At 42.9% G+C, this 26,646-nt stretch overlaps 2 protein-coding genes and 2 long non-coding RNA genes across 5 annotated transcripts; 2 read left to right on the top strand and 2 right to left on the bottom strand.

The window, feature by feature from the left end:
- Positions 1 to 217: 217 nt before the first annotated feature.
- LOC147757332 (uncharacterized) lies at positions 218 to 4,580 on the top strand. Its single transcript, XR_015321748.1, has 2 exons — positions 218 to 2,424; positions 2,610 to 4,580. It is a non-coding gene; the product is annotated as an uncharacterized LOC147757332 (long non-coding RNA).
- A 2,497-nt stretch (positions 4,581 to 7,077) lies between these two features.
- On the bottom strand, positions 7,078 to 9,401 carry LOC147757331 (uncharacterized). Its single transcript, XR_015321747.1, has 2 exons — positions 9,268 to 9,401; positions 7,078 to 7,306 (listed from the first exon to the last, which is right to left on the bottom strand). It is a non-coding gene; the product is annotated as an uncharacterized LOC147757331 (long non-coding RNA).
- Su(H) (recombining binding protein suppressor of hairless) lies at positions 8,501 to 20,265 on the top strand. 2 transcript variants are annotated; one of them, XM_086980846.1, is made up of 4 exons: positions 8,501 to 11,043; positions 11,653 to 14,819; positions 15,417 to 15,564; positions 16,927 to 20,265. In XM_086980846.1, exons 2-4 carry the CDS (start codon positions 13,209 to 13,211, stop codon positions 17,112 to 17,114), a joined length of 1,947 nt encoding a protein of 648 aa, XP_086836972.1. In that variant the 5' UTR covers positions 8,501 to 11,043; positions 11,653 to 13,208; the 3' UTR covers positions 17,115 to 20,265. The 2 variants fall into 2 exon arrangements, with proteins under 2 accessions (XP_086836972.1, XP_022647083.1); XM_022791348.2 differs by having other exon boundaries at positions 8,501 to 11,047.
- Positions 20,266 to 21,467: 1,202 nt separating this feature from the next.
- On the bottom strand, positions 21,468 to 23,874 carry LOC111244347 (glutathione hydrolase 1 proenzyme-like). Its single transcript, XM_022791349.2, has one exon. It carries the CDS (start codon positions 23,682 to 23,684, stop codon positions 21,813 to 21,815), a length of 1,872 nt encoding a protein of 623 aa, XP_022647084.1. The 5' UTR covers positions 23,685 to 23,874; the 3' UTR covers positions 21,468 to 21,812.
- Positions 23,875 to 26,646: the final 2,772 nt, after the last annotated feature.

Raw genomic sequence — 26,646 nt, 5'->3', positions numbered from 1 at the left:
AGTCGGACTACATCGACGTGCGTTCACGGTTTTCTCGGGCCAGTGACACAGAAATCCTTGATCCAAACCTATCTCGTTTACATGTTCCGTTCTGTATATATATACATATATATATATATATATATATATATATATATATATATATATATATATATATATACATACATATATACACAAATGACTGTGTAGGATAAAAGCGAGTATGTTGGAAATAAATGAGAGTTCAGGCAACGCAATGCAGTGACTACTCTACCGAGGAGCACTGCGATGACAGTCGTTACTCGTATAGCTAACTCTCACTTAACTATCAGTCCTCTGTGTAGCTAGAACAGTCGCGCGATCAACAACTAAAGCTCCAGTGGCGCAGCAGCTGTACAGACTTACGTCTTGCCGTTCTCTAGAATACCTCGTTATTTGCTAGTGTATTCCACTTCTGTCTTCTTTCACTGTGTTTTTCTGACAACAAAAGAAATAGCGGAAACGCTTTGTCAGCTGCGTGGGCTCGGCACGACGACTCATGACGTTCGGAAGGAACAACAGCAGACACGCAGGACCCAAGAGTGGATAAAGAACGGTGTCGAAATTTCGAGGGTTCAGGATGTCCAAGCCTACCATAGAGCAACGAGAATCTTGATCTGCCTACAGGAGAGAACATGCACGCAAGGATACACATCGTTATGCAGCGTACGAGCACATTGCTGCATCGGTCTTCGGAGAAGGAGAAGCCCTGCGACGGCTTTGGACGGGTGCCACGGCGTTCGGAATCGGGCGACTAAGGAGAGAGGTACTTCGGATCATCACTGTCAAGTCAACACAATAGAATAGTACAGATGTTTTTCCCATCCCACTCGTTCAAGAGATCATACATATAGAAGACGCCCGCTCGTGATCCTGGAAAATTAAGAATAAATCCGTTGGGACGCAAGAACGCAGATACAACGAATCGTATGAAGAACGAACCGAAAAATAAGGTGATTGCTCTGCTGTGATTCTTTTTCTTTCATCGAGGGAACGGTATAATGCGATTCGATCGAAATATGAGGACCGTCATGCGATGACGCCGACAAAGATGATTGTTAACATAGGCAACGATTACGACAGTGCTTCAAAGTGGTGAAAAAAACAACGGTGCTAGCACTACGCGGGTTATACATCATACGATATATAATACATGTATAGAGAATATGCCTTCAAATTTTTAGAAATATCGATGCATTTCCTGTAAATTTCTACTGTATTGAGAAAAGCTTCGGATAATTAAATCTATCGACAAACCTGCTACTCAAAAAGTTATAAATAACTTTCTACAATTATTGTGCCGGCGACGTTCTAAGTAAATGCAAAGAAGTTAACACATCGTACCTAAAACAGCACACTGGAGTATGCGTTCTTAAGGTCTGGAACATGCGAAAATGTACGCAATATAATTATACTAATAGATTAAGTAGAATTGAAATAAATCCTAGGGTACAGGCTAAGATCCATCGTCTGTATGCACCTCAGTCGCTGCGTGCTCAATTCCAAAACAGAAACCACATTCGTCTTGATTTTCGTGATGAGCTTATGTGGCAAAAAATATAGAGGACATTGGGTGAGTCGGTAATCCCGACGCTCCAGCCCTTGCGGGGCAGCAGCAGCAGCAGCAGCACGCTAACAACAAAAACCTAAAGAAAAATAATTATCTTCTAATTTATAAATAAAATGTATTGTATTTATTATCGCTGATAGGAACCGAAATAATGATAACAGGAAGAAGAAGGCCAATTTCAAGAATCTTTTGTAACATAAAGCTCCTTTGAGCATTGCGTACTAAGTCAACATTCATTTCAACTAACGTTAACTAAACACTCACCTAATACATGCAAGTGCATAACCGTCCGTGCACGTATACAGGGCGTAGACTTTCCCACACTTCTTTTGACTTTGTAGTCACAACTACGGCAGCGGCAAAGCGTTGGAAGTACGTGCAATACCGCGCTCATGATAAGATCTGCTTTTCGCTAATACTGTCTATGCGGCTGTAATTTTTGTTGCTGCCATTGCCGTCCTCGCCATGATCGTTATTAGTGATACGGATTAAACTGTTTGCCCTTTCGCCTTTATCTGCCTGCTTGTTTGTGTCCTTATTGCTTAGATGTTATGTAGCCGTAGCTCTATGCTGCCGTTCACTTAACTCGTCTGTGCCAAAGTCACTCAATAAAAAACAACAACGGGAGGAGTGATAACAATCACTGTCGATGCTTGTCTTTTGTTCATTAAATAATGATTGTCATTTCACTTTCAGCCCACCCTCTGCTTTTCCATATACTTCACCCCTTCCCTGCACCCCCAAGAGCTTCCAAGTCTGTCGTAATGCTGAAATTTGAATGAAAAGCATTCGTCGGCTTCCGCTTGGAGCTAACGGTCAGCAATGTCGTATTATGGGTACGTAATTGAGCACAGAACGTTAAGCAGTCACTAAATGCAAATTAACTTTCCATTATTGGCCACTCGCTCAACTCGTTGCCGTTACTACAAAAAAAAAAATAGTGAAATTACGAACGTTTGTACTGTTAGCCTAACAAAGACATGCCTGTTTCCATTGTTGTTCTCTGGTTCCCCTTCTTTAGCTTCTACCATTGTACTAAGTAACCTTACTCAGTACCTATATGTACGCTCAAAGGTGAGTCCTAGCCACTAGAATGTTTATTTGTCTAGCAGACGATATCTCGACGATGAAGCTCTATCCCAATCTAGTATTTATCTTTGAATGTTCACTATCGCTGCCGACAGTATATGTGGCCGACCGACGTAAACGCAAACAGCAAAAGACTGTTGTCGTTAAGCTCTTTGGCGTCCATTTCGTCCAGCTAACAAAATGGACTCATTGGCAATCCTGGGAACCGTCTGGCTGACTTCAAATAACTGAATAAATGAGCTTGACTAACGCTAAATGCCATTCGTCAAACGTGTGCGTTTGTCTGATTAGCTCAAGCAACAGCTGCTTGGACCGCTATTGATGCTGAAGTTTAGTGCTGTATGTAGATAACTTACCTCATCTTCTCCACCGATGACGACATGTCAACGTTCCATGCACGCACAAGGATAAATCGCTTGTACGAATATCGTTTACGTTACTCTCAGTAGGCCGCACTGTTTCGATGTGTCAACAACAGTGTTCAGCCAATCAGTCCGTCTATAGATGATACTGCGGCAGGAACAACAAATGTAGGGTCGCCGGCCGCAACTTGTCTTGATCGCTTCGCGGAGAAAGCAGTTCACTTAAAACAATGGGGAGAGCTCACGAGGATGCCTCTGCTAAACTGTGTGTCGGCAAACGAGAAGCTGCGGCCTGTCGACGATTGAAGAATCCAGTTCATCCAGACATTGCTGTAGATATAATAAGACGTAGCCGCCAGATCGTCAGCGAGAGGTGAGGGATCTTCGGAACGTCGCGAGCACCTCAGAGTTGTGACCCGGGGGATGAATTAGATTTAAAGAAAGAATAATATTTGGGTGGCGAAAAATTTGAATCACAAAGACGTACAAGACTGTCGATGCTGAGCTATTCACTAATGACCAGACGTTAACCCGACAAACGTTAAAGATTATTGAACCGTGGGAAATGTCCAGACTCATCCATTGAGTCTGGACGCAATTTGGTGAAATAACGTTGTTTTATTAATCCTTCAATGATATCAGTTGCTGCGTGCGCGAGAAAAATATTAGTAAAACATTAACCAATTTATGGTGGTAACCAGCACTAGATGATAGTGGATTTTAAAGGACGTTGAACGCACTCATCATCAAATATATATATATATATTACTTTAACTTTCCTATCAGAGTTTTCTATGGCAGTCCTTCTGGCACGTACCTTTGCACTACCTACTCGCAGGCCAAACGAAGTATTTATGCAACAATGAAGAGAAATGTATTTTTATTCAATCATTCTGAAGGGTTTCCTCTTTACCATAATACAGTACATATTTACATTAATGTCTCCAAAGTAAGGTGGGCGGTCGCGCTCAGACTATATAGCCATTCGATAAAACCGGATCGAGAAGAGTTTAGCCGACAATGGTAACCTAGAACTCCGCTTTAGAGGGGTTTCCCACCTCAGGACATCAGCTATAAGATATAGACTATTACATTCGCCTCACTTCAGCAATACCTTGAAGCCGCTCATTGTGGTACATTGACAGCTCTCTTAGCTATCATTATAGATGACTAGGCTTCGACTCCGCATCAGTAGCGGCCTTCGGAGGAAGACACATTAATGGCCATATTCTATGCCTGTTAGCGTTCAAGTGAGAGCGGCGGACTTTGAAGGTAAGCCTTCTGTAGCGCGAATGCTACAATATTAGCAATAGCTACCATACGGAGAACGTAGCCGCTACCTACAATGAAGCACATGGCAACCTCACACCACTCTACCTCTTCGATGTGTTGTCCTGTGTGGGTGTTCATTATAGTGCTCAAGTATCGATGGAAATATTTTCTGTTGTATATATTTGTTGTTTCGGAGCTCTAGCACAGTGTACATTTAGCAAGAAAGAATAGTTTTTATCTATTGTAATACTAATTGCGGTTGTTCTGGATGACGGTAGAGTAATCGTTTCTTGGAGCCGAAGCTTCTGTGTCGTGCCATTGGAGAATCTTAGTAAATGCAGTGTTTTAACTTGTAATTTACCCTGAACGGCACTATACGATCAACTGCTCTTTGACGTTATACAATTGTGCATAACAGTATAAGAAACATCGTTGTCACTCGATGGCTAAACGAAAAAGACAAGCGTCTATTTTTAACAATGGGTAGAAATGTTATTGAAAATAAATTTACATTACCACGTAATTGATACATAAATTATATTTATATGTGCCGTAAAATTCGCAACTATTCATTTCGTATAAACCTTACTCTCTGTACACCGGAAACCAAGTCTTGATCAATTTTTTTATTATCACCTAGCATATTACTTCATTGATGTAAATATGAGTAATATATTTCCCTAATGATATGTTTCACACTGCCTATGTGGTAATGATTTTCTACCTAGGTTGAGTAATGTCACTTTCACAAAACAGTTGCATATAAACAAATGGTAACATAGCACGTACCCAAGATAGCAGAGGAGATCATTTGGTCATGCAGAATTTCGTGTATATCCTGGTGCAGTCATTTTACCCTCTTTGATACCACGACGAGCTTAATATGCTAATTTATAGAACACCGGTTGGTTAGATGACAGCCGTCGCTGTTACCGATCTTATTTTTACGAAACGGAGACTTCTATTGGCCAGCATGACCGCTTACACGCTAAATTTTGGACGGATATGCGTGAATGGCGAAAGCCAGATCCATGGGCCAGAGAGGTTCGGGGAGATGCAGTGACGTATGTTTATGAACGTATCTGGACACACGTAATACATACATGTGGGTCGGAGGACGTGTATATTGGTTCTGTGTCGCTCATCCAACGATGGAGTGACCCTTGACAAAAGTGTTTAACTGCTTAGCCTTAGTAAGAGGGTCCCCGAGTCGTCTTTTTCCCGTTCTTTCATGCTGTGCTCCACGCGGCCCCGTGCCTAGCCTTGCCGGCTCAGCATTGATAATAGTGGCGGGCAGATGGTGTTGAGATGGTGTCACTTGGGCTAAGAGTTCCACCCAGAACGGGACATTGAGTCATGTTCCGCTGAGGCAGGGAGAATAGTCAGGGAGAGTTTTGCGATGGGAGGAAGCAAGAAGAGTGGTAAAGAGAACTGACATCTGGAGAAGTTCCCAACGTTCCAAGAAAGGACGCATACAGACTGCTGGGGTGCGCTTCGGGTACAAGCAATGGTTGCATAGTCTTCCTGTCCTGCAGGCTGCACTCTGAGAAGGCTCAGACAGCAACCAGCCCTCCTTTAGCCTCTTGAAGAGGCTGATGTTGGTGTGATTCGATACAACTGAGAGTAACCAAGAGGAAGAAAGAAAAAGACAACGATGGTTGTCCTGGCTCCGGGTCCATTTATGCTTTACATACTACACTGAGAGCCTGTTAGACGGTCCTGAACAATTCTATTGGCGATGGAGCAAGGCCTCGCTAACTCGGCAAGCATAAAAGATTTGATAGAGAGCAGTTTCGGTCATTCCACGGAGAGACGAGGCGCATGAGAAGGAGAAAAAGCACGGGGAACGGATAAAAACGTCTGAGCAAGGCGACCAGAAAAGTAACATAGTCAAACGTCGAAGAAGATCTTTGAAAAGAAGACTGCAAAGATGAATACAGAAGGGGTCAAGAGAAAGGCAATCAGCGGCCTGAAAAAAGGCAACTGGATCGAGTAGCTTTTGAAGTTTAGGAAGAAACCACAAATACTGTAAGAGGCTCGGGAAAGAGGTAAGTAGGAGAGGACCAACGACGGAGCTCTTTCTATTTTTCGCGAGAAGAGGACTTTTGCAGACGAATTCTTCAGAACACTCATCACTCATCATCTCTCCCTGTCGGACGCCAGTCGTCGAATCCTTGACCGTCGTTTCGCCGAGCGCTTCCCAATGATAAAAATGAAGAATTATCTCCTTAGTAGTAGATAAATAAGACGAAGAGCACAGGCCAATCAGTAAGCTTGTATAGAGAAACGCATAGGTCGATTACCAATGAGAAAAAAGAACAAAGGTAAAGCTGTAGAAGGACGCAAGAAGGAGGTAGATGACTTTGTGACCATTGGTTTACGCATATACGTTTCGTTGTAGCAGTGGCACAGAAGCTGTACAAATGAAAATAGATATTACTCTTCATCTGAGAACCGATCGAAAGGATTTCGGCAGCTAGGAGTTAAGACCCCGAGTGTAGAAAGAAATAATAGGGTTGAATATACACACGGCGCAACGGTGTATCTTGAGGTTAGTTATAATGCGGATGACGAACGAAAAAACAAACAGGGTTCAGTCTTGGTGGCATGCAACTTGTCAACTGAACTAATAAAGTTACTGTAATATGGACCAGAAAGGTAACGGCTCATGTTCGAATATACGGACTAATAAAGAAGAGGCTAAGGTTGCTAACGTGAAGACCAAGACATATTGCGCTAATATTGTGAAACAAAACACTGTAGTAATCCCGAAGGAGAAGTCATGTATCCCATGGCACAGCAGGAAATGACGTGCTGAGCAGCGGTCAGGTCTGCGGTGAATATCTCCAATTGATCAACAACGAAGTGAATACTTCATACAAAAGACAGATCATTATTGGTTATGCTACGTTACTGATAGCTCGCTGGTACCTTTGAAGACGACGCGTAGTCGTGGATGTAGCTGAAATTTTCCGCTGCACGGTACCGTACTTACCTGTAAATAGAAGAAAAATAGCAAATATAAGACATTACCGCAAAGACAAGCCGTTAGTAAACCTTTCCCGCTTTCGTGTCGCAGTGGATAAAACGATGTCAATAATTAACTACTTGCTTATATACAAAACAGCAAAAGTATTCAAGACTTTTAGAGCTTTTTTTCTTTAGCCAAATAATAGAAGTAAATAATCCTAACGTCTCCGCCCATCCTGCGGAGGCGAGATAAGTCTGAAATAATTTTATAAGCAGAATTAGCGGTTCTTACTTTCAGACGGTTGTTTTGTCGCTACCGAAATGTTATCTGCAGTTAGTGTACATATATACCTTAAAAGGCCAATCATTAATTGGAAATTCATCGTCAACATGGAGCAAGCATCCTTGAAATGTGCATGCCATTATGTGATAGATGTGCATGAATTCAAAGTCCCGAGTGGAGAAATACGAGGATTTAATACAGTGAATATTATTAGTGATTATATTTTTGGGTAGGATCATGTTAGCTAGCTATTCCTTAGCTAGAGGAATAGAGGAAACCTGGGGACCATCTATCGTCCACAGTAATTGATATTTTATACTTTGCATTTTACCACTTCGGTACTATATACGTTACTCTTTGCCAACTTTGCAGCCTAACGACGTCGTAACTCTGCCTATTCGCTGGCTCCTTCTTAAACAATTGAGCCGCGTCATCAAGCTACGCGACGCTGTAGCTTGTCGTTGTGGTGGCGTTCTCACGGTCAGAGGCTGCTGGTGACTTGCAATCGAGCTGGTCTCTCCACGCAAATTACCAAAGACCAAAACACGGCTTATTCTTAGCAGTTTTTGGCTGGCCGAAGCTAAAACGAAAACAACTCGGGGGGATCAGTGTCAGCACTCAGCGTTGAACATGCAGAAGTGTAAAACTCTTCATTGTCTGGCTAATCTAGGGAAACCCTACAATTGGATGCCGCTATTATTGACATTTGTCAACCATTGCCACTGTGCCGTGTGGTCGATTTGGTCGGGATTGAATTTGAATGAACGAGTCACGCCCCGTTTTCCTCGTTTCGCGAATTTACAGCGTAAGTAGAAGTTACCTCTAATCAACATTTTTAGTATTATGACTCGTGAAAAAATATTGATCGATTGCCTTGATTTCGTTTCAATTTACAGGGAACTTAATGGTAACTAAGTACACAAGAAAAAAAAACTTGCTTCTCTAAGTTCAACTGTTACATTTACTCTTAATAGCCAAATGTCTCTTGGTACAACCAAGACGTATTTTATAAGAAGGTTTGTATAAGCGAACGGTATTACATAGAAGAAAGCATATCATCTACTCGAGATAAAAGCACGTGCACGTGATATTCTATCGTAATTTCGTATTGGAGATCTCATTGCTTGCTATAGCGAGGCCGAAGAGACCTCTTTCTAGTTTACATAGATACTATTTGATGTACTACTTTTTCTCATAATATTTTCACCTGCAAATAAGGCATTCAAATGCAAGCTTCAGTAGCTGTTCACTGTCAAACGTCATATCTAGTAAGATTTCGCGTTTCATAGTAACGATAGTCATTCATTAGATCGCGGTTTTTATCGTCGGAGCTCTTTACGCAGACGTTCTGCCAGGTCTTTTTGAGTTTTCCGTAAATTGAATGGAACTAGGTATTTTTCGCGTTTTGCACACGGTACCTAAGTTATTAAGCATAAGTTCAGAAAATGATCTAAACTAAGCAGACGTCAACTTCATCCGATCCAAAGGATGTCTCAGAATTACCAGCCATGACCCTAGTCTGAGTATTTCTGAAGCCCTTCCCAATGACTGCTTGTTACTGGATTTGTGTCGGCAGTAAATGAGATACGATGCTCACGTTGTCATTTTTCCACTGCTAATGTTTAATCTTCTATTAATACGCAGCCAGCTTTGTTGAATGCTGCTACTGCTGTTTAAATTTGCCTGTTCTCCTCAGAGTGTACCTGCTGTTGGCTTACGATGAAATGAAGAAATTCCTCGCGCTTCCGTTTCTCCCAGGTGACATGACTTGAAATCAGACGAAATAGCTCGGATGGCCCGTCACCGGTAAACTCAAATTACTTCTTCAGACCTTTTTCGTTCTCACATTTATAGATTTCTCAATTTGACTCTGTTAAGCACTCTTTCCGTTAAGTTCGTAGTGCTCCAAGCCACTTCTGGTCCAGTTCAAAACTTTGGCTAACTGGACAACGACGCAGGAAATCTAACCGTTCCTCTACCTACGGTAATTTTTTAACTTATCTTCCTCACTGACCGGCCTTACTTTTTGCTCGAGCTATAATATCATCATTTATTAATATGCGATGTTGTATCCGCTGCGAACAACAGACGACCTAGTTGACTCAGCCCGACCGTCTCAATGTTGCTAACTAACTTTACGACTACTACATTTAGCCGCCACTGGCCCAGTAAAGAGATTTTCGTGCTGCCGTTGCTTCTCACTCTTGCTTATCTAAGTTCCTTCAGTCCAGCCTGATGCCGCTTGCCGGCCGTCAGATTATTCGATCATCGTCCGTTCGTCACGCGGTTAGGTACGTGGCTCCCGTGGATTCAAAATTTGCCGCGCTAGTTCGACAAGGGAGGGCACGAATGGGCGGAGCCTGTCCGCCACTCCGAACCGGCTGCGTTGGCTCCAGGCCTTTCTCACACATAAAGCTGGCCTTTTTCCCACGCTATCATTTTGTGCCGACATTTCGGACGGACCAGGAGAACTGAACGGGGAGCCAAGCCATTGGCCAGTAGCTCCTCAGCTCGCTGTTTTTTCGTTCATGTCGGTTCGACCGTGACGTCGGTCCATTCGTTGTCGTCCACCGTCGCTGAGCAGTGGCAACAGAAGAAGCAACAGCAAACGCTCTTACTACTACTACTACTACCACTGCTGCTGCTGCTACTGCTACTGCTGCTGCTGCTGCTGCTGCTGCTGCTACTGCTGCTGCTGCTGCTGCTGCTGCTGCTGCTGCTGCCTTTTCGCGAACAGTCGTAGTGAGACTAGCAAGCTAGCTGCTTCCTTCTGCTTGTGCTTGCCGTGCAACAGGGACTCGGCAGTACCGGTGCTCCTCCGTAGGCCATCTGCGCTGCATCCGGAGTACAAACCCGTCGCAGGAGTGCGTACTGGACGCATTAACTTGGTTTTACCACGAGTTGAGCAGGCACACTAGCGAATACGCAGGCACATAGCAAAGCCACTACGACGCGTGTTGAACGTTGCGGAGATACGTTAAAAGTAACGAGAATCTATCCAATGACGATCATTGTATGTTGATCTTTCACTAAAACGTTACCAACTGACAGAGGGAGTTTGGACGGATTTGAACAATAAGCATCGATGCCGATCCTGTCTGAACCGCCCTGCCTACTTCTACTGTTGCGGAGATACAGTGCAAACTCCTGTGATATTGTTCATCGCGCCTCCCGGCCGACCGCGCCTGTGTTGAACAGTCCGCGCTACTCTCATCAAGCTGGACTGTCCGCTCTACAGTATTTTCGTCTGCTACCGCAGCAACAAGCCAGTATATAGCGTGATTGTGTGTGGCGAGTAGCAACAGGGAACGACATCACATGCACTAATTGACAGACAATAACGTACCACACAACTGGACTATTAGAACGGCGGCAAATTCAACCAAGTAGAGCGGTTATGAAACACTAGCCGTCAGCTGTCGCAAAGCGTTTTACGATCACTGGGTGCGTGGAGCTGAGCCAATCGTTCTCCGGCAAGCGTGAGTGCGTATTGCGTTTTTAACCTATAATAGCACCAGTCTGCTAGCATGCTTACAAACGGTGCCGCTGGCAAACCAGTAATAGTAGTAGTAGTAGTAGTACAACTAATTAGAGCGACACCTTTCAAATTGGAACCGAACGTCCGTGTCTGGTATTATTGAGTTGTCGGTGTGTCGGAGTGAACAGCAGCCATCGAAATTAAGTCGACGGACATAACCGACCGCTACTGGCTATTATCTAACGTTCGATTGAGGAGCAATTGTCGTCTTCGTTGTATTATATATACGTTATAGTTTCTCGCCCGTGGTCGTCTGGTTCATCTCAAAGAGATAGAGAGAGAAAGAGAGAAGGCTCCGTTCGAGCGAATAAGCCTGTGTCTAATTTCGAAGTTGTGTGTGCTACTTCGCGTGGCTGATCTTCACCACAGCCGCTGGTGCTGTTGCAATGAACGCCGTGTTCCCTCTCGTAGTACGAGTGTCCAGAGGCGGTTTGCCGTCCCTCATTCCTTTGGTGTACAGTGGCTAAATTACGGTAGTACTTTTTCTAAATTGTTGTTGTTATTGTTGTTGTTGTTGATCTCTGTGTTCTGCCATTCGCTGATATTGTAGCTGCTGTGAAAAACCACGACGACGACGAAGAAGAAACGAGGTAGCCTGCGTTGTTTGTGCGAACCGCAACAGCGCCGCAGGCTCTGCGCCTTGTTTGTTTCGTATGTTTACTTCATGCTAGGACAAATGAGAGTCGCTGTAACACAGCAACAGTAGAACAACGGACCAGCAGCAGCAGCAGTCATAGGGAAACGAACAAGCGCTTTGTTTATGTTTTGGTCAAAAAGGTGATGCTGCTGGTTGTGGTGGTAAAAAGTAAGGAAAAAAAAAGCAAAGAAGACCACTATCTCATCATATCGCACCAACAAAGAGCACACACGAAACGCAGCAGCAGGACTAACACATCTCTAAGGAGATCAAGCAGGCTGCCAGCACACAGGCAGCTACATGAGGTAACAACTGCGGCAGCAGGCAGTAACGACAATCAACAAAGGTTCCCCATAGATCTCGGAACTCCTCTAAAAGCACCGTTAGTGAATTTGTGCAGTAACTTGAATTCTGATCAGCAGCAATAATTTCTGTTAAACTTCAATTACTCAACTTATCAACTTATTTCCCTTGAAAGCCAATCGAAGTATGGACAACGGCAACTACTCAACAACAAAAAGTATTGAGCGACACACGAATTGACCCTTTCAAGGAAAAGAAAGACATCAAAAAAAAAAGAGCAAAGCGAGAACAATTGAAACAAAAAATACACACAAACGAAAGTACATAAAAACGATGAGGGTGACGGCCGTTGTAGTAAATCATTTAAACAGAAAGAACATTTTTCGCGTTTGATTTAAAAGAAAAAAGTTAGCGAAGTACAATTATGTGTAGTAGTGCCGATTTGTGTAGAGATCTATCCGATCCTCTTCACCCTGTGTGACTGTGTGTTAGCCTCTGAAGCTACCAAAGGGTCAAGTGAGCGATTAGAGAAAAACTCACAGCAATCCCCTGTTCCCCGCTTTCCATTGCTTTTTGCATTTCGGCATAATCAGTTTAATTCGAAGCCCACCTTTCCACCGATATGTTTGAATTGTCTAAGAGCTCGACTATTAACCGAAAGTAACACCAGCTAGCCTATATACTTTGTTACCGAAACTATTGTGCCAGCAACAACAAAAGTGCATACCGTGTTAACGTACTCAAGTGGTGCGGGAGTATGAACTGAGTGCGGAGCCAAGTCTTTGGCTAGGGTCAGTGATGGTTATGTAGTGAGTGTTAACGTTCAACAGTGAATACACGACAGTATCAAAACATCTAGTGGCGCGAATGAAAGACGTACCGTGTTATCCGGATGCTGACGGGTTCGCTCGAGGAGTCAACTGCGAAGATTTACCCTGGCCGCTGATTAGGTGGAGTAAAGCAACAGTAAGTTAGACTCTACCCGCCATTGTCTGACGTTAGGTAAAATTGAGCTCGACCTCGAGTTGTCGCGAACGTGGCGGAAATTTGTATCGCGGAGCTCGGGGCCTTGGTCCCCTGGCTATCCGTGAAATAGTTCGATATCCAAGCAATTTTGGCCGGAAACGATTTCGGCCACCCTTGGCAGAGGTCCGCCTGTCGGCGCAATGAACGACATCTATAATAATCATCAACATCATTTGACCGAGGATGCACCCTATGCAGCCACCTATGGCCAGCACGCACCAGTGTCATTACAAAACAATAACTATGACCCCTCGGCGACGGCCTTTACTGCGTACACGATGGCGAGCACAAGTCTGGCTGGTCACCCGCCCCCCGGAAGCCCTTTAGGTTATCCGGGGACCCCTCGAGATCATCACATAGCACTGCTTGGCGACTCATACGCCGGGCCTGACCGCAAACCGCTCGACATGAGCGCTGCCCACCGCAGTCACCCCTACTTTCCTGGTGCCCATTCACCAATGCAACCTTCTCACTACAAAGGCCATCATGGGCCTCCACCAGGCCATCCCGATGAAGCTCCCATGATGATCGGGAGTCTAGCTGGCTCAAACAAGGACAACAGTCTTAACCACAAACAGCATCTATTAGCGGCACCGAAATTGGCTGGCGGACACCTGCCGCCTTCGCCACTACCCAGCCCACCTGTGAGCGCGCTGGCGCGTCGCAAGGAGCAACCATTGACTCGAGAGGCAATGGCACGGTACCTTCGCGAGCGTGGAGACATGGTGTTAGTTATCTTGCATGCGAAGGTAGCGCAAAAGTCTTACGGTAACGAGAAGCGCTTCTTCTGTCCACCTCCATGCATCTACTTGTTCGGCGACGGATGGCAACGGAAACAGGAGCAAATACTGCGGGAGTACGGTGAGAACACCGAGGCAGCCCATCAGGCCTCCCAATTGTGTGCGTTTATCGGTATCGGCAATTCGGAGCAAGACATGCAACAGCTCGACTTCAACGGCAAGAACTATTGTGCAGCCAAGACGCTCTTCATTTCCGACTCCGACAAACGGAAGCACTTCATGCTGTCGGTGAAGATGTTTTATGGAAACGGCGAGGACCTCGGCGTTTTCCATTCAAAACGGATCAAGGTCATTTCGAAACCGTCAAAGAAGAAGCAGTCCTTGAAGAACGCCGATCTGTGCATTGCGTCAGGTACGAGGGTGGCGTTGTTTAATCGGTTACGCTCGCAGACCGTATCGACACGCTATCTGCACGTTGAGAATGGAAACTTCCATGCGTCATCGACACAGTGGGGCGCGTTTACAATTCACTTACTCGACGACGACGAAAGCGAAAGTGAAGAGTTCACCGTGCGCGACGGGTACATCCATTACGGGTCGACGGTGAAGTTGGTCTGTTCGGTGACAGGCATGGCGTTGCCACGTCTAATCATTCGTAAGGTTGACAAACAGACCGCGCTGCTTGACGCTGACGACCCGGTGTCGCAGTTGCACAAGTGCGCCTTTTACATGAAGGACACTGAAAGGATGTACCTCTGTTTGTCGCAGGAGAAAATCATCCAGTTTCAGGCGACGCCCTGTCCGAAGGAGCCCAATAAGGAGATGATTAACGACGGGGCCGCCTGGACAATCATTTCGACCGACAAGGCTGAGTACACGTTCTTCGAGGGAATGGGCCCGGTGAGAAGTCCGGTCACACCGGTACCCGTTGTCACTTCGTTGCACCTCAACGGTGGTGGGGATGTCGCCATGCTCGAGCTGACCGGCGAAAATCTTACGCCAGATCTCAGGGTGAGTGCAGGATACCTTAGAGTTTGCTTATGATCAGAAGGGATTGCCAATGCAAACTTAAGCGTTTTTTTTTGTTGCTTCTATGGCCAGCGACGTTGTGACACATTTAAAATAGTTTTGCTAGTTCAACGTTTATATATTGATTGTATTGAGCGTAGCATACTGGAGGTGTTGAAGGCTTCCAACTATGCGCTTATATATTTCGAATGACGTCTTATTGCCTATAGATTATTGGCGTTAAACTGCATTGTATTCCATATATTCGTATATGTTTGGACACTTCTCTTCAACAAACATTTCTATTTCGCGTCAGAGCCCCGAGAAACCCAAGCTTAATTATCCAGCTCAAGAATTATGCAATGAAATACAATACGCATGGATTTACTAACTTGTTTTCTGTATGCGCTTCTCAGTAAATATGCTTATTGCGTCTCTAACTGAAGACACCCTAAAAACGAGTAATCTCCTAACTAACTTCAATTCCTAACATATTTTGTTCTACCTTTTTTTTTTGTTGTGAACTTTTCTTTGTCGACCTATTATTTTCCCATTGTGTTTCATAATGACGGTTATTGTTCTTTCTACATGGTCCTGCAGGTGTGGTTCGGCGACGTGGAAGCTGAGACGATGTATCGTTGTCAAGAAGCGATGCTTTGCGTGGTACCTGACATTTCAGCGTTCCGAGAGGGGTGGCAATGGGTCCGGCAGCCGACACATGTGCCCGTGAGCCTCGTAAGGTCTGATGGTAAGTAATTTCATTAAGCAGCAGACGCCAATGCAATTTTAGTGTTCAGTTCTCTTCGACATTGTCATTATACTCTTTATCTTAGCAAGGCCAGTGTCTTCGCGCTTCGAGTGGCCGTGGTTCAACACCAGAATTGTGGCCGGTCGCCCAGTAAAAGCTGTGTTGTAAAAGGCAGAAATAAGACATACATATGTAGCTTGGTTTATCTGCATTTTTTTACTATTCCAGGTACATTTATGTTATTATAATTTCCTTTGACGAAATCGCAAGTGTTTCATGGATAAAAAAATAACCTTTATTTTTTTATCCGTTTGAGTTTCTCCCAAAATAAAGAGATATGTTGGGCCAACGTTTATTTATATGTCTATACAGAAGTAACAGGGAAAATTTGATACGGGGTTCTCGTATGTTCAAGTTCGTAGCTAACGTAAGGAACATATAGAATCGTATATACAGCTGGGCTAAATAGTTTGAAGTGTATTTGAAAGGCCTAATAAAGTTCGGCAAAAGGTGAGATTCACAAACATAATTAGGCATCGTTAAAAAGCGTATTTAAATATATTAACTCAAAATGATAATCCAGTAAACACTGACCTAAAAGCTAGTTCAGTGTAATAACCCGAGATGTTGACCTAATTAAACTAAGTGCTTTTGGATTGATCCATCTGTCTTTCATTTGTCAAGGGCCGACGCGATTGGCGATTAAATACCGTAACAGCTAAAATGATTCAGATGATAGTGTCATTGTTATATTATAAACGTCTTGTGGAGTCTATTACTTTCAGCGTGACATGTTCGGGAAGCCGTCTGCGAAATAGCGCATTGTTCGTGACAAATCCCTAGAAACTGACTCATAGACTAGTATAAATAAACAATTAGAAATTTTTATATGTATATACGTATATGCCAACTTTTTACTAAGTAGTGAATAGCATGCCGGTCACCGCTAGATCTTACGTTCAAGTCGTCTTACGCTTTAAGTGGCTTATGACGCTAATGAATTCCTAGGAACTGATGATAGATACTTGTAAGGGTCGTTTTGATAACTGGAATTCAATCATTGACGATTGGCTGAAAACCGATTATTTGGTCTAGTTTCTGATTTCCCCACGGTTAAGTTTCTTTTAACAGGTTATGATTCATAGACTAATCAATAATAATAGCAAGAAGCTATAGTAGGCCAGATTCGATATTACTACATGGGAACAGTTTATTTATAACTATTATTATGTATGAATACAGCTTAGCAGTTTCGGAAATGGTTTTATACGCGCATACGTACATGCCGTCTTATCTCTACTAATGAGTAGTGCTGTTTACGTGCATGTGTCTGCTCGTCTTTGTTCGTGTTTGCGTTCGCAGGTATCATATACTCAACTGGTTTAACGTTCACGTATACGCCCGAACCCGGACCCCGTCAACATTACCCGTGTGTCGAGGACATTCTCAGGCCCCAGGGCAACCCTCATTCTCCGCATCCCGACGAAGTTCAGCAACAGCTCTCGAATCAGCAGACAACTGCCAGCAACCACTACATGCATCTGCAGTGAGTTGGACGCCACTCGACAGAAGCTCGGAGCAACAATAGCAAGAAACAAACAAATAAAACTAAGCCAGTCGTAGATATGTGAGGTTAAGAGATTTGAGCGACCCTCCAGCAGAACGCCCCCTTGAAGAGTTCTCAAAGTAATGTAGGCTGCTGACGAAGGCGCTCACGATCGCCATATTCAATCATCTGGATCCTGCGACCAAAATCTCTCTTAAAGGAGAGCTTCTGAAAGAGCTGAAGTCTTGGTGAAGCTGTCCACGCTACGGCTTGTGAAGTGGCTGCTGTTGGTTGGGCTACATCATGTTGTAAAAAAAACAATTCGTACAAAGAAGAAGAAGCGAAACACATATAACAAAGCAATGAATCAATGAGACTCCATGAAGTTCGCGGGAGTAAAAAGCATTTATTAGTAACTGCTGAACTTTGACGGCACGGTCGGGTCAGAGGGCTGCTTTGATGTTGCGCAGTGAGGACCACAACAACAAGCACTAAATAAAAAGGAATTGTTAATGTTGAAAAAGAAGATGCTAGTGTGTCCCATTACAGGCCATGTTGATTGATGAAGGATGCGCCCCGGCCATGTGAAGACAGTTGTGCCCCGAGTAGCGAAGTTCAGAGGTGCATGCCTCTGTTGGGCAAGAACTGCGTTGTTTTTGAAAAACAAAAGGCTACTGTATGGACTGAACATGGGTCGCTTAGCGACGGACGTCGATCCCAGAACGACAACTCGAAGCCTCTGTCTCATACCTTTGCGGCTAAGATCATATCAGCGAAAGGGCGCATCATATTAGAGTCGGACCAGCTTTGCGCATTGGATTGGCAATGCCCTGGACAAGGACTGAAGATCTATTTGCGGGGGATTCCAATCCAACTGCTCACCGATCGGCGGTGCTTAGTCGAGGTGTCTCACGTAGTCAAGGATATTTCGCAGAATTCCGTTTAAATCGCCGCGACCGCATATTTTTCTTATTGAAGTAGATTTATTTTTATTTATCAATTATTAGTATTGATTATTATTATTATAACACAAAATGATCGTGTTTGTCGTTCATGATACTCATTGTAACGGCGATGATGACGTTTGGTGCGGCAGTGATAAGTAGGCCACAATGTCTATGAATAATGGATCGTACTAATTATTTAATTAGCGAGTAAGCGACAGACGAGTGAACCGCTCCCTCAACAATTTGATTGCTGATCTAGCATTAATCCTGCAGAATAGTATCAGAAAATGATTGAGCTGGTTGTTCATCTTGCACCCGGTGAACGTGGGTTATTTGCTTCGATACACTAATGACGACGTACGATTTTTTCAAATCCGGATCGGACAGAAACGTATTAAAGGGAGAGAAATTAGTTGACAGCAAAGCCTCATCGGCAAGCACAGGGCACAATATTCTCTACTGCGTTTCACAATCACAAGTCGACATATACTTACAGACTCATAAATGCGCTTGGATGCGTGTATGCGTCTCTATTGTGTTGTATAATGTAATTGAGCCATGTATATAGTATAGAGAAAAAACAGTGCACCCGTAATGGCATAATAATTATGTGTAACAGTCAGTGTATGCAAACGGGACGGTGTTGTGGTAAAAAAACTATTTATTCTAATTGTGAAACACAGATAGAGCGAGGGCGGAGAGGAAAAAGACACGTCTGAACGAATGAACTCTGTGTAAAAGCGAGTGACCTAAAAAGTTTATCACCATAAATCGTATACATGCCTCGAATAAAGGCTAAAACTAAGGTGTGATTTAGGCGTCGTAACAGATATAGAATTGAGCGCATACGGAAATGTGCATCAGTGGTTGAAATTTACGCGGTGTTCTCACTGTAAAGGTTGTAGAGTATATTAGGTCGTTTCAAATGGGCAAGAGCAAAGAGCTGGGAAAGCAGTGAACCAGAAAGTGTCGAAAAGGAAAAACCGATATAATCGTAATACGTGTGCTCTCATCTCGCTCTGATTTTAATTGCTAACACGAGAGAGAGAAAATATATTGTTATCATAATTTAAACAATTGACTGACAGTGTTAAGTTAAGCGCATCTCTCTTCAGCTCGAAAAGCAGCACGGACCAAAATCGGTGTATAAAACTATATATAAATATATACAGAGAAGAAATATATATCTACACATCAATTTACATTATTATATACGACAAAAAATAATGAGGAGAAAAGCAAACAATTGGTGTTGTACGTATTGCCCTTATAATTACATGTCTCGCTATTAGTTAGGGAATTAGAGGAAAAAGTCAGCTACAAGGTTGAGATACGAGTATATGAGAAGTGACTAGCACTGGTGTCACCGCCGTACAAGAAGATCGTTGTCTCAATTATTTTCTGGATAATCACAAATGTCTTCATGTGCGTTTAAAAAGCCAACGGTATTTAGCCCCCGCATCTGCTAGGTTTATCCAGGGATGAGTGAAGGCTCGACGATTGCCATGAGCTCGTGAAACGATGCTAGAAAAATGGGCTTAGGGGCAAATGGGAGCAGGTTTTGCTTTCTTTCGCTAACGGATGTGATTCATCTGGAGAGATGGCCAGGTCACGGGTCCACGTAACTGAGCAAGACAAAAGTGGCAACATCGGTTTGCAAATGACGGCGAATCACCTTGCAGCGTGTAGTTGGTTTATCTCAGATTGAAGAAACGTTTTCTTCCGGTGATTCTGGTAATTACTGTTTAATTGTTGTAAATATATATAAATAATACTATTTGGATTTATGATGTGTTTGACGGTGAAGCGGGTAAACGAGCGGAAACAAAGAGCAGAAATTGGTCGCCAATTAATAGCAGATGAATAGTTATGTGTTTGTGTACATATTTCACAAGGGAGTAGTTGAATCATTAATTGACTAATTAATTACCAGATTAATATTAAGATTTAATTATTATAGAATAAGTAATAACAGCAAGCATTGCGTAAAGCGGCGAGAAGCTGCAATTTTGTACCTGTTGGAATGGCGTTGACTATAATGTCCGTGGTGATCTTGAACAAACAATGAGAACCGTTGTGTATTTCTATAAATATATATATAAACAATTATATATGAAAGGATACCTTTTTATAAAAACACAAACAGACACATGCTGAGAGGACAATAATAAAGGAAACTCTTAGATTTACTAGCTAATTTTGCGAAAAGTCGTGTATTTCTTTAAATATCAATATGACTTAGTTGTTTTTCAAACACATTTTTCCCGGTTGCGTGTAAGAGATGGCAAAAACACATTCTTCAAAGTAACTTCTTACCATTGTTCTTTAGGAGTACCTTGATAATAAACGGCTGGACCTAGAAGTGATGATAGGAAAGCCATACTAAATTGAATTCTAATTTTATCTCAGTTAGTCAGAAATAGATAAAACACGCCTCACATATTCAGTTTTAAGCCCAAGATTGGGCTGATTTCATAGTGTTTTTTTAAATCCGTTAAAAATATCAAGATTCCTAATATAGTTAGCCCCTGAGTTAATGGTTTAGAAATCCAAAGCGATAACTATGCCTTGTTTACTTTATTCTGTGAAAGTTAGCGCCAAGGTTACATCGCAGGTAAGCACACAGCATGTGATTATAAACCATTATTGAAAGATCTTTCTTAACACATATCAACATACAATTCAAATAAGCCTGGGCATTGTTCCTGAAAGCCGGTTCGGCCTTTTACTATTTACAGCTCTATCATGCGATCTAGGTAAAGAACGGTCAAACTGGCAATATCAAATCCAGTTTAACTTGAATTTTGAAAATTTACCAACTGGAGGTCGACCGAATTTCGGGCCGTGAGGGTCACATTATTGGCTAAGGTCACGGTAAAGTTGCCAAAATAATTACTTTGCACATATTTAACTTATTATATTCCAAAGACCTCTCTATGGTATATAATAAGCCCATATGCATAAAGAGACAAGCTGTATTCTGATGAGTAACTCTAGGATCCTTTTTTCCTGTATATCTTCTGCATTGTTAGTCTAAAATTATCTACGTCTTTCCATTTATAATTAAGATATCAATGAACACTCTTGTATCTTCATATTTCTGTTATATGAGTATAGAGGCATATATACAAAGATGTTGAAATGAATATATCATAGTTGCTATAGGCTTAATTATCTTTCGCGTACCAAAAAACCTTATCCTAATAGATTATATCAGCGTCAATATGTAATTTTTAGTACTGTCAGATGATATGTATGTATTGACACCTTGGTGCTAAATTAGTTTCGAAACAGCTAATAGTTGTCATTGTAATTTTTTTAATGGTTTAGAAGCGATTGTGAAAAATCGACAAGGACTTTTCAACTTTATTTTCAACATATGAAATATATTTATTTACAAAAGAACCGAATTTAAACTGGGACCCAAACATAAATTTATTTACATTCCTTATATTTCGACCAAAACATAGGTAACATCGAAAATAATTTCACGTAGATCAAGAAATAATTTTCTGTACTATCGCACAGATTGCTTGGTTATAGAAAAGTCTTATACATTTACTATATTAACCTTATTCTTAGTCATGCGTAAGTTAAGCTTAAATAAAAAAAAAAAAGGTAAATGGGTTATATTAAAGCTCCTGCACGAATTACAGTCAATGATTTACTTAGTGTGCACTTCATCTTACCCCTCAAAACAACTTTTTGGTCAATTTGTATCCTATTTAAGAGTCATTGTATTGCACACAACGACTTTAAAGCCCAGCGACGCTACCTAGCTTTCGAAAATCCAGATTGGCAAAAATACCAGCTGAATTCATCGATACGGCGTTAATTGCCGAAGGTTCGTGATCTTCTGCTACCTGGTACCCTCGGAAACACAGTTTGTCGACTAAAACGCCTGGAAACTGCTCCTCGTGAAAAACTTTATCATGTACTGGTTCATAGTGTAGTCGAGGTGCGTCAACTGCCTGTTTCACGTTTTTGCCAAGGTAAAGGTTCTGTATCGCTACCTGTGCCTGTCCAGCTGTAATTCGGTTACCACCCGAACCACCAAGGACCAAGCGGGGCGTTCCGTCAATATCCACAAAAATTGCCGGGACCATCGAAGACATTGGGCGCTTTCCAGAGGCTACGGCGTTTGAGCCATACACTTCGACGCTGAAGTCCGCCATATGACTGTTTAAAAGAATGCCAGTTCTCGGCGACAAAATGAGTGAACCAAATTTTTTATTTATCGAGCTAGTGGCAGCAACAGCGTCCCCATTTGAGGTGAGCACGATCGTATGCGAAATGCCACGTTCTTCCTTTGGTGGATAGTCAAATGGTACACGATAGCATTCTGACGAATGAGTTACATTGTAAATGGAATGACGGATCTGCTCAGCGAACTTTGTTGACATTATGTAATCTAGCATTGTTTGGTTTTTAAGAAACGTCTGGTCGCCAAGATTTGCTTTGGCGATGTACCCAACCTTTAAACTTTCGATTATGTTATGGAACATTTTGGAAGCACTACGTACATCCGAAATATTTTTAGCTGAAAACCGGTACCCGTCTAGAATACTTAAGATTAAAGATAGAATCGCGCCATTTCCTGGTAATGGTGGGCTATATAGAGTTACGTTTGCTTGCAATAGATCTTTGCGCAAGGCCTCACGTAACTCCGCTTTGTACGCAAAAAGGTCCATTAATCGCAACCTAGCTCCCTGGCGAGTAAGATCACTAATGAGTTGTTTGCCAAGGCTTCCTCCATAGAACGCAGCTGCTTTTTCGTCGCGGATTAATTCTAAACTGGCTGCCAATTCAGAGCAGGTCATGATTTCACCCTCGACAAAAATCCGTCGCTTCTCTTTATTGAAGTACGCCAATCGAAGATTGGCATTGCTACTGATCTCGTTCCGTTTATTCGCGAGTGCATTGGCTAGCTCTTTGGTCACAGGAAACCCCTTCCTACAAAGATCGATTGTGGGCTGAACGAGCTGCTTCCAGGGCATCCTGCCAAACAGGCTGTGGGCCTTTTCGTATGCGCTAAGTTCGCCGGGAACCGCTATAGACAAAGCCCCGGTAGAGAGACGGTCTTTAGGAAAGAGTTCGCTGCCTATAGGTGCAGTTTCTCGGCCGTCAATAATGAATGCTGTTTTCGTTGTGTGATTGTAAATCGTGAAAATTACCCCTCCTCCAATACCCATAGCATGCGGGTGTACGGCGCCGTTGCACAATAGGGTGGCAATAGCAGCATCGACTGCCGAGCCACCCTTTGCAATTACGTTCGCTCCGATAGGCGCACAATAATTCACATCTGAGACGACGACATAGCTCTTGAACTGTCTCAATGGACTGCTCGAAGCTGGAACTGTTAGATTGCCGTATGCTGCTCGTTTCCTCGCCAAAGCTGGCAAGCCAAATCCTATTGTAACGCAGTTTAACGCTAGAAGAGCCGCAAAGATGCACGACACGATGACACAGTCTTGGCACGTCAGATTCGTTGTTACTGCATTAGAGCCCTGAGCATCACTTTCAGTCTCTTGGCCCTGTCGTTCGTCTTCAACAGTACCATAATGACGAGAAGGTCCAGCCTGACTCTGGACTAAACTGCACGCCTCTGGTGATACCATTTTTCCCATCTACCTTAAAGACCCATTATTATATCAGCACGATTACTGGGCAGGAATCGGAACACGAATAGTACTAAAAGAGCTTACAGATTAACGGTGCGCTTGAAGACGCCAATGTCGCTGTCAACATATTCAACTGGTACGTATCAATGGCATAATGCAGGTAAATTTGTACGATGGTTCTACGGACGGCCTTATCGTTCGTCACAACCCATCACGTTTTTAAGGCAGTTGCGATATCACTCACATATTTTGTTAAGTTCTATTTGCACGTGGAGTGTTAACGTGCGTTTGCTCGTAAAATTCATTCTACACGTTGTCAGCAATGGTTGTGTCAGGCTACGAAGATGCTTATTGGTAAGATAAACCAACTTAGCAACAACTTCTTTGTCGAGTGTTTCGACACTTGAAGAGTGAACATTTAAAGGGTTTATGATGCCCATGCTGCTACTTTAGCTCTGTCCCTATAGCTGTTTAGTTTAACAAACAAAAGGTGGATTCATCATAAATCCGCTCTATGACAAAATTGATTGCAGAAAACAATGCCGATGTATGCAGCTCTATGTTACATCACCTCGATATTGTCGATAATATAGCAAGTAGCTGATGAGCGTCTCGTCGTTATCTGTTCACTTCAAGGCTCGCTCGAATAGAGAGTACAAAACGAAATATCGGCTCTTGTTATTATTAGAAATAGGAATAAGAATGGTAGAAGTAAATTAGCTGCCCACCAATACAGTGTCGCGTACTTCATATGATATCGAAGCAGATCAGTCGTTGGCTATATTGCTCCATATACATATACGTTTATTGATTGTTGTTATCGAGGTGCTGCGCGTTTTCCCACGACGGCACGCGTTTCATAGCAGCATTAGACATAGAACGCGCATACAAACCGATAGAGCCACCCGACCATTCATGATACCCGCCCCAGTTCTCTCTGTTACTTACGATGTGCTCAAGGCGCAACCGCCATCTTTCTTTGGTTGCTGCGACGAATTGTACGTAGCTGTGAGTAGAAAGCGACAAGCCTAGCGGCGCCCGCCGATATGGGCTCGTTTAGCCCCGAATCTTCCAGTGGGGTCTGCCCGTTATCTCAACGAGTAGAATAGGAAGCGGCAGGCCGTCGCTTAAACGAGTTGTCTATGGAAACAGATACCGATTCACTAGCAACGCCAACGGCTGCTGCGGCCTTTTATTGTCGAATGGGCTGCTGATTTGACCTGCGATTGTGAGTGCGACCTGCTGGGGATGAGCGACACAACCGGAACGCAAACAGAAAGGCGAGGGGTACAAGAAGAGCAGGGGTGTCGTGGGAAAGTCTTTTTGTTTGGGGGCCCCCAATGCTCATGGCATCGGTGCAGATCATGTGCTCGGAGTATTGTAAAGTGATAGGCTGTATCTGAGCTGTACACAAAGAACTGGGCCAGCTAGTTACCTAGCCTCCCATGTGTAGAAGAGTATTTGAAATACACAATGCTTACGGTAATGATCGTAAAGTAACAAATAACAGTGCCAGCAATAAGAACGTGCAACAATAATCAGCAGTTAATAGAGTTATACCTAGAAGCGACTTCATTAAGACCGACATTTTTTGTTGTTGACCGACATTTCATTGTTGTGACGTGCCAAAATTGCTATTGAATAGTGTAATAATTAATAACACACAACTTTTTGATGTCACACGACAAATATTTCAGTACAATAGATGTGGTGTATAATGATAATTATCTTAGAATACGGACTGCTTTATAACGCGTTTAAATGTATAGTGTATAAGGGTATATCAATGATAAGGGAGGCATCTTATTTTTTCATTGTGATTTTTTCATTCTGTCAAGTTCTGTGTCTGCTCAATAGAAAATATCTAGTTTTATACTTCTATATAGTGTTCTTTTTTAATCATAATTCTTGTCATTCTTTTTGTTAAATACTTTCTTCTTTGCATTCAGTTTATGTGCCGCGAAACTAACTTTTACTATGTAGGTAACTGCTTCGGTTCTCCTCAACCTTTCTCAATAGTTCGGGCCAAAAAATCGATTCTTCAGTGAAATATCGGAGTGTTTATGCAACATAATTAGCAAGCCCTATTTGTTTTCTCTTTCGAATTGCTTACCATCTAGCGTTTACTGCATAGATTTAAATAGGTTGTAGTCCGGTGAAAAGTCTGGACTATCATTCTTCTACGAAAGAACTCGCTCGAAATCTATCTGAGTTCTAGGTTTCTGAGACCACTCAGATTTGTTTTGCGACAAGGATCACTGCGCGTGACTCTCTACTCACCCCAGGTATTTTATGCCAGTATTTCGACAAGTGGAGTGAAGTTGCGGTCTGCCTGTATTATTTCACTGGGCTTAAGTAGCTTTTAGATCGCAGCAAATCCTCTAAAGTTTCGATCTGAACGGTTACCTGGAATTTATCCTCCTCTGCTTGCTCTAAGGATTATCATAAGCGATCCACTATCGGTGGCGATCTCACGTGGAAATGATCTGTTATCGTTTCTCGTCTCTTAAGCAACGCAGTGGATAGTGATAATGCGTTGGTTTAACTTCGTGCCCATTTCTAGCCGATCGGGTCAAGTTTTTTTTTCGACAGAGCCTGCAGTCTTGTTCACCTGCCAGCGATAGCTCTCCAAAGCACGATTAGTCCTTCAAATCGAAACCTGCAGCATTAAAACACTGAAACGAGCTAGTTCAAAGGTATATATTGCGCATCTTCCTTTAATTCTAACCATAATCATTGTTGCCTTAACGATTCGTGTTTCGCAGGCCAGCGTGATATATGCAGATTTTTGATACCGTAATTTGCTCACACAAAAACTATTTATTGCTAACGAAATCAATCAAGACCTGAACAGTGCCAGCACTGACAATCCTGGATCGAAAAGGAGTATAATACGCTACAAACGCGACCGACGAATAGAATGTACGGCCGGGGCAATTTCGAAAATTTCGGAATTTTGTTTTTGTAG

This window comes from Varroa destructor, unplaced genomic scaffold (assembly GCF_002443255.2).
Source record: "Varroa destructor unplaced genomic scaffold, Vdes_3.0 BEIS01000002.1, whole genome shotgun sequence".
NCBI classification, from domain to species: Eukaryota; Metazoa; Arthropoda; class Arachnida; order Mesostigmata; family Varroidae; genus Varroa; species Varroa destructor.
This window is presented reverse-complemented; position numbering and strand designations above follow the sequence as displayed.

Bases quoted from the DNA above. Each gene is read 5' to 3' on its own strand.
- LOC111244347 (XM_022791349.2), bottom strand. From the start codon at position 23,684: ATGGGAAAAATGGTATCACCAGAGGCGTGCAGTTTAGTCCAGAGTCAG.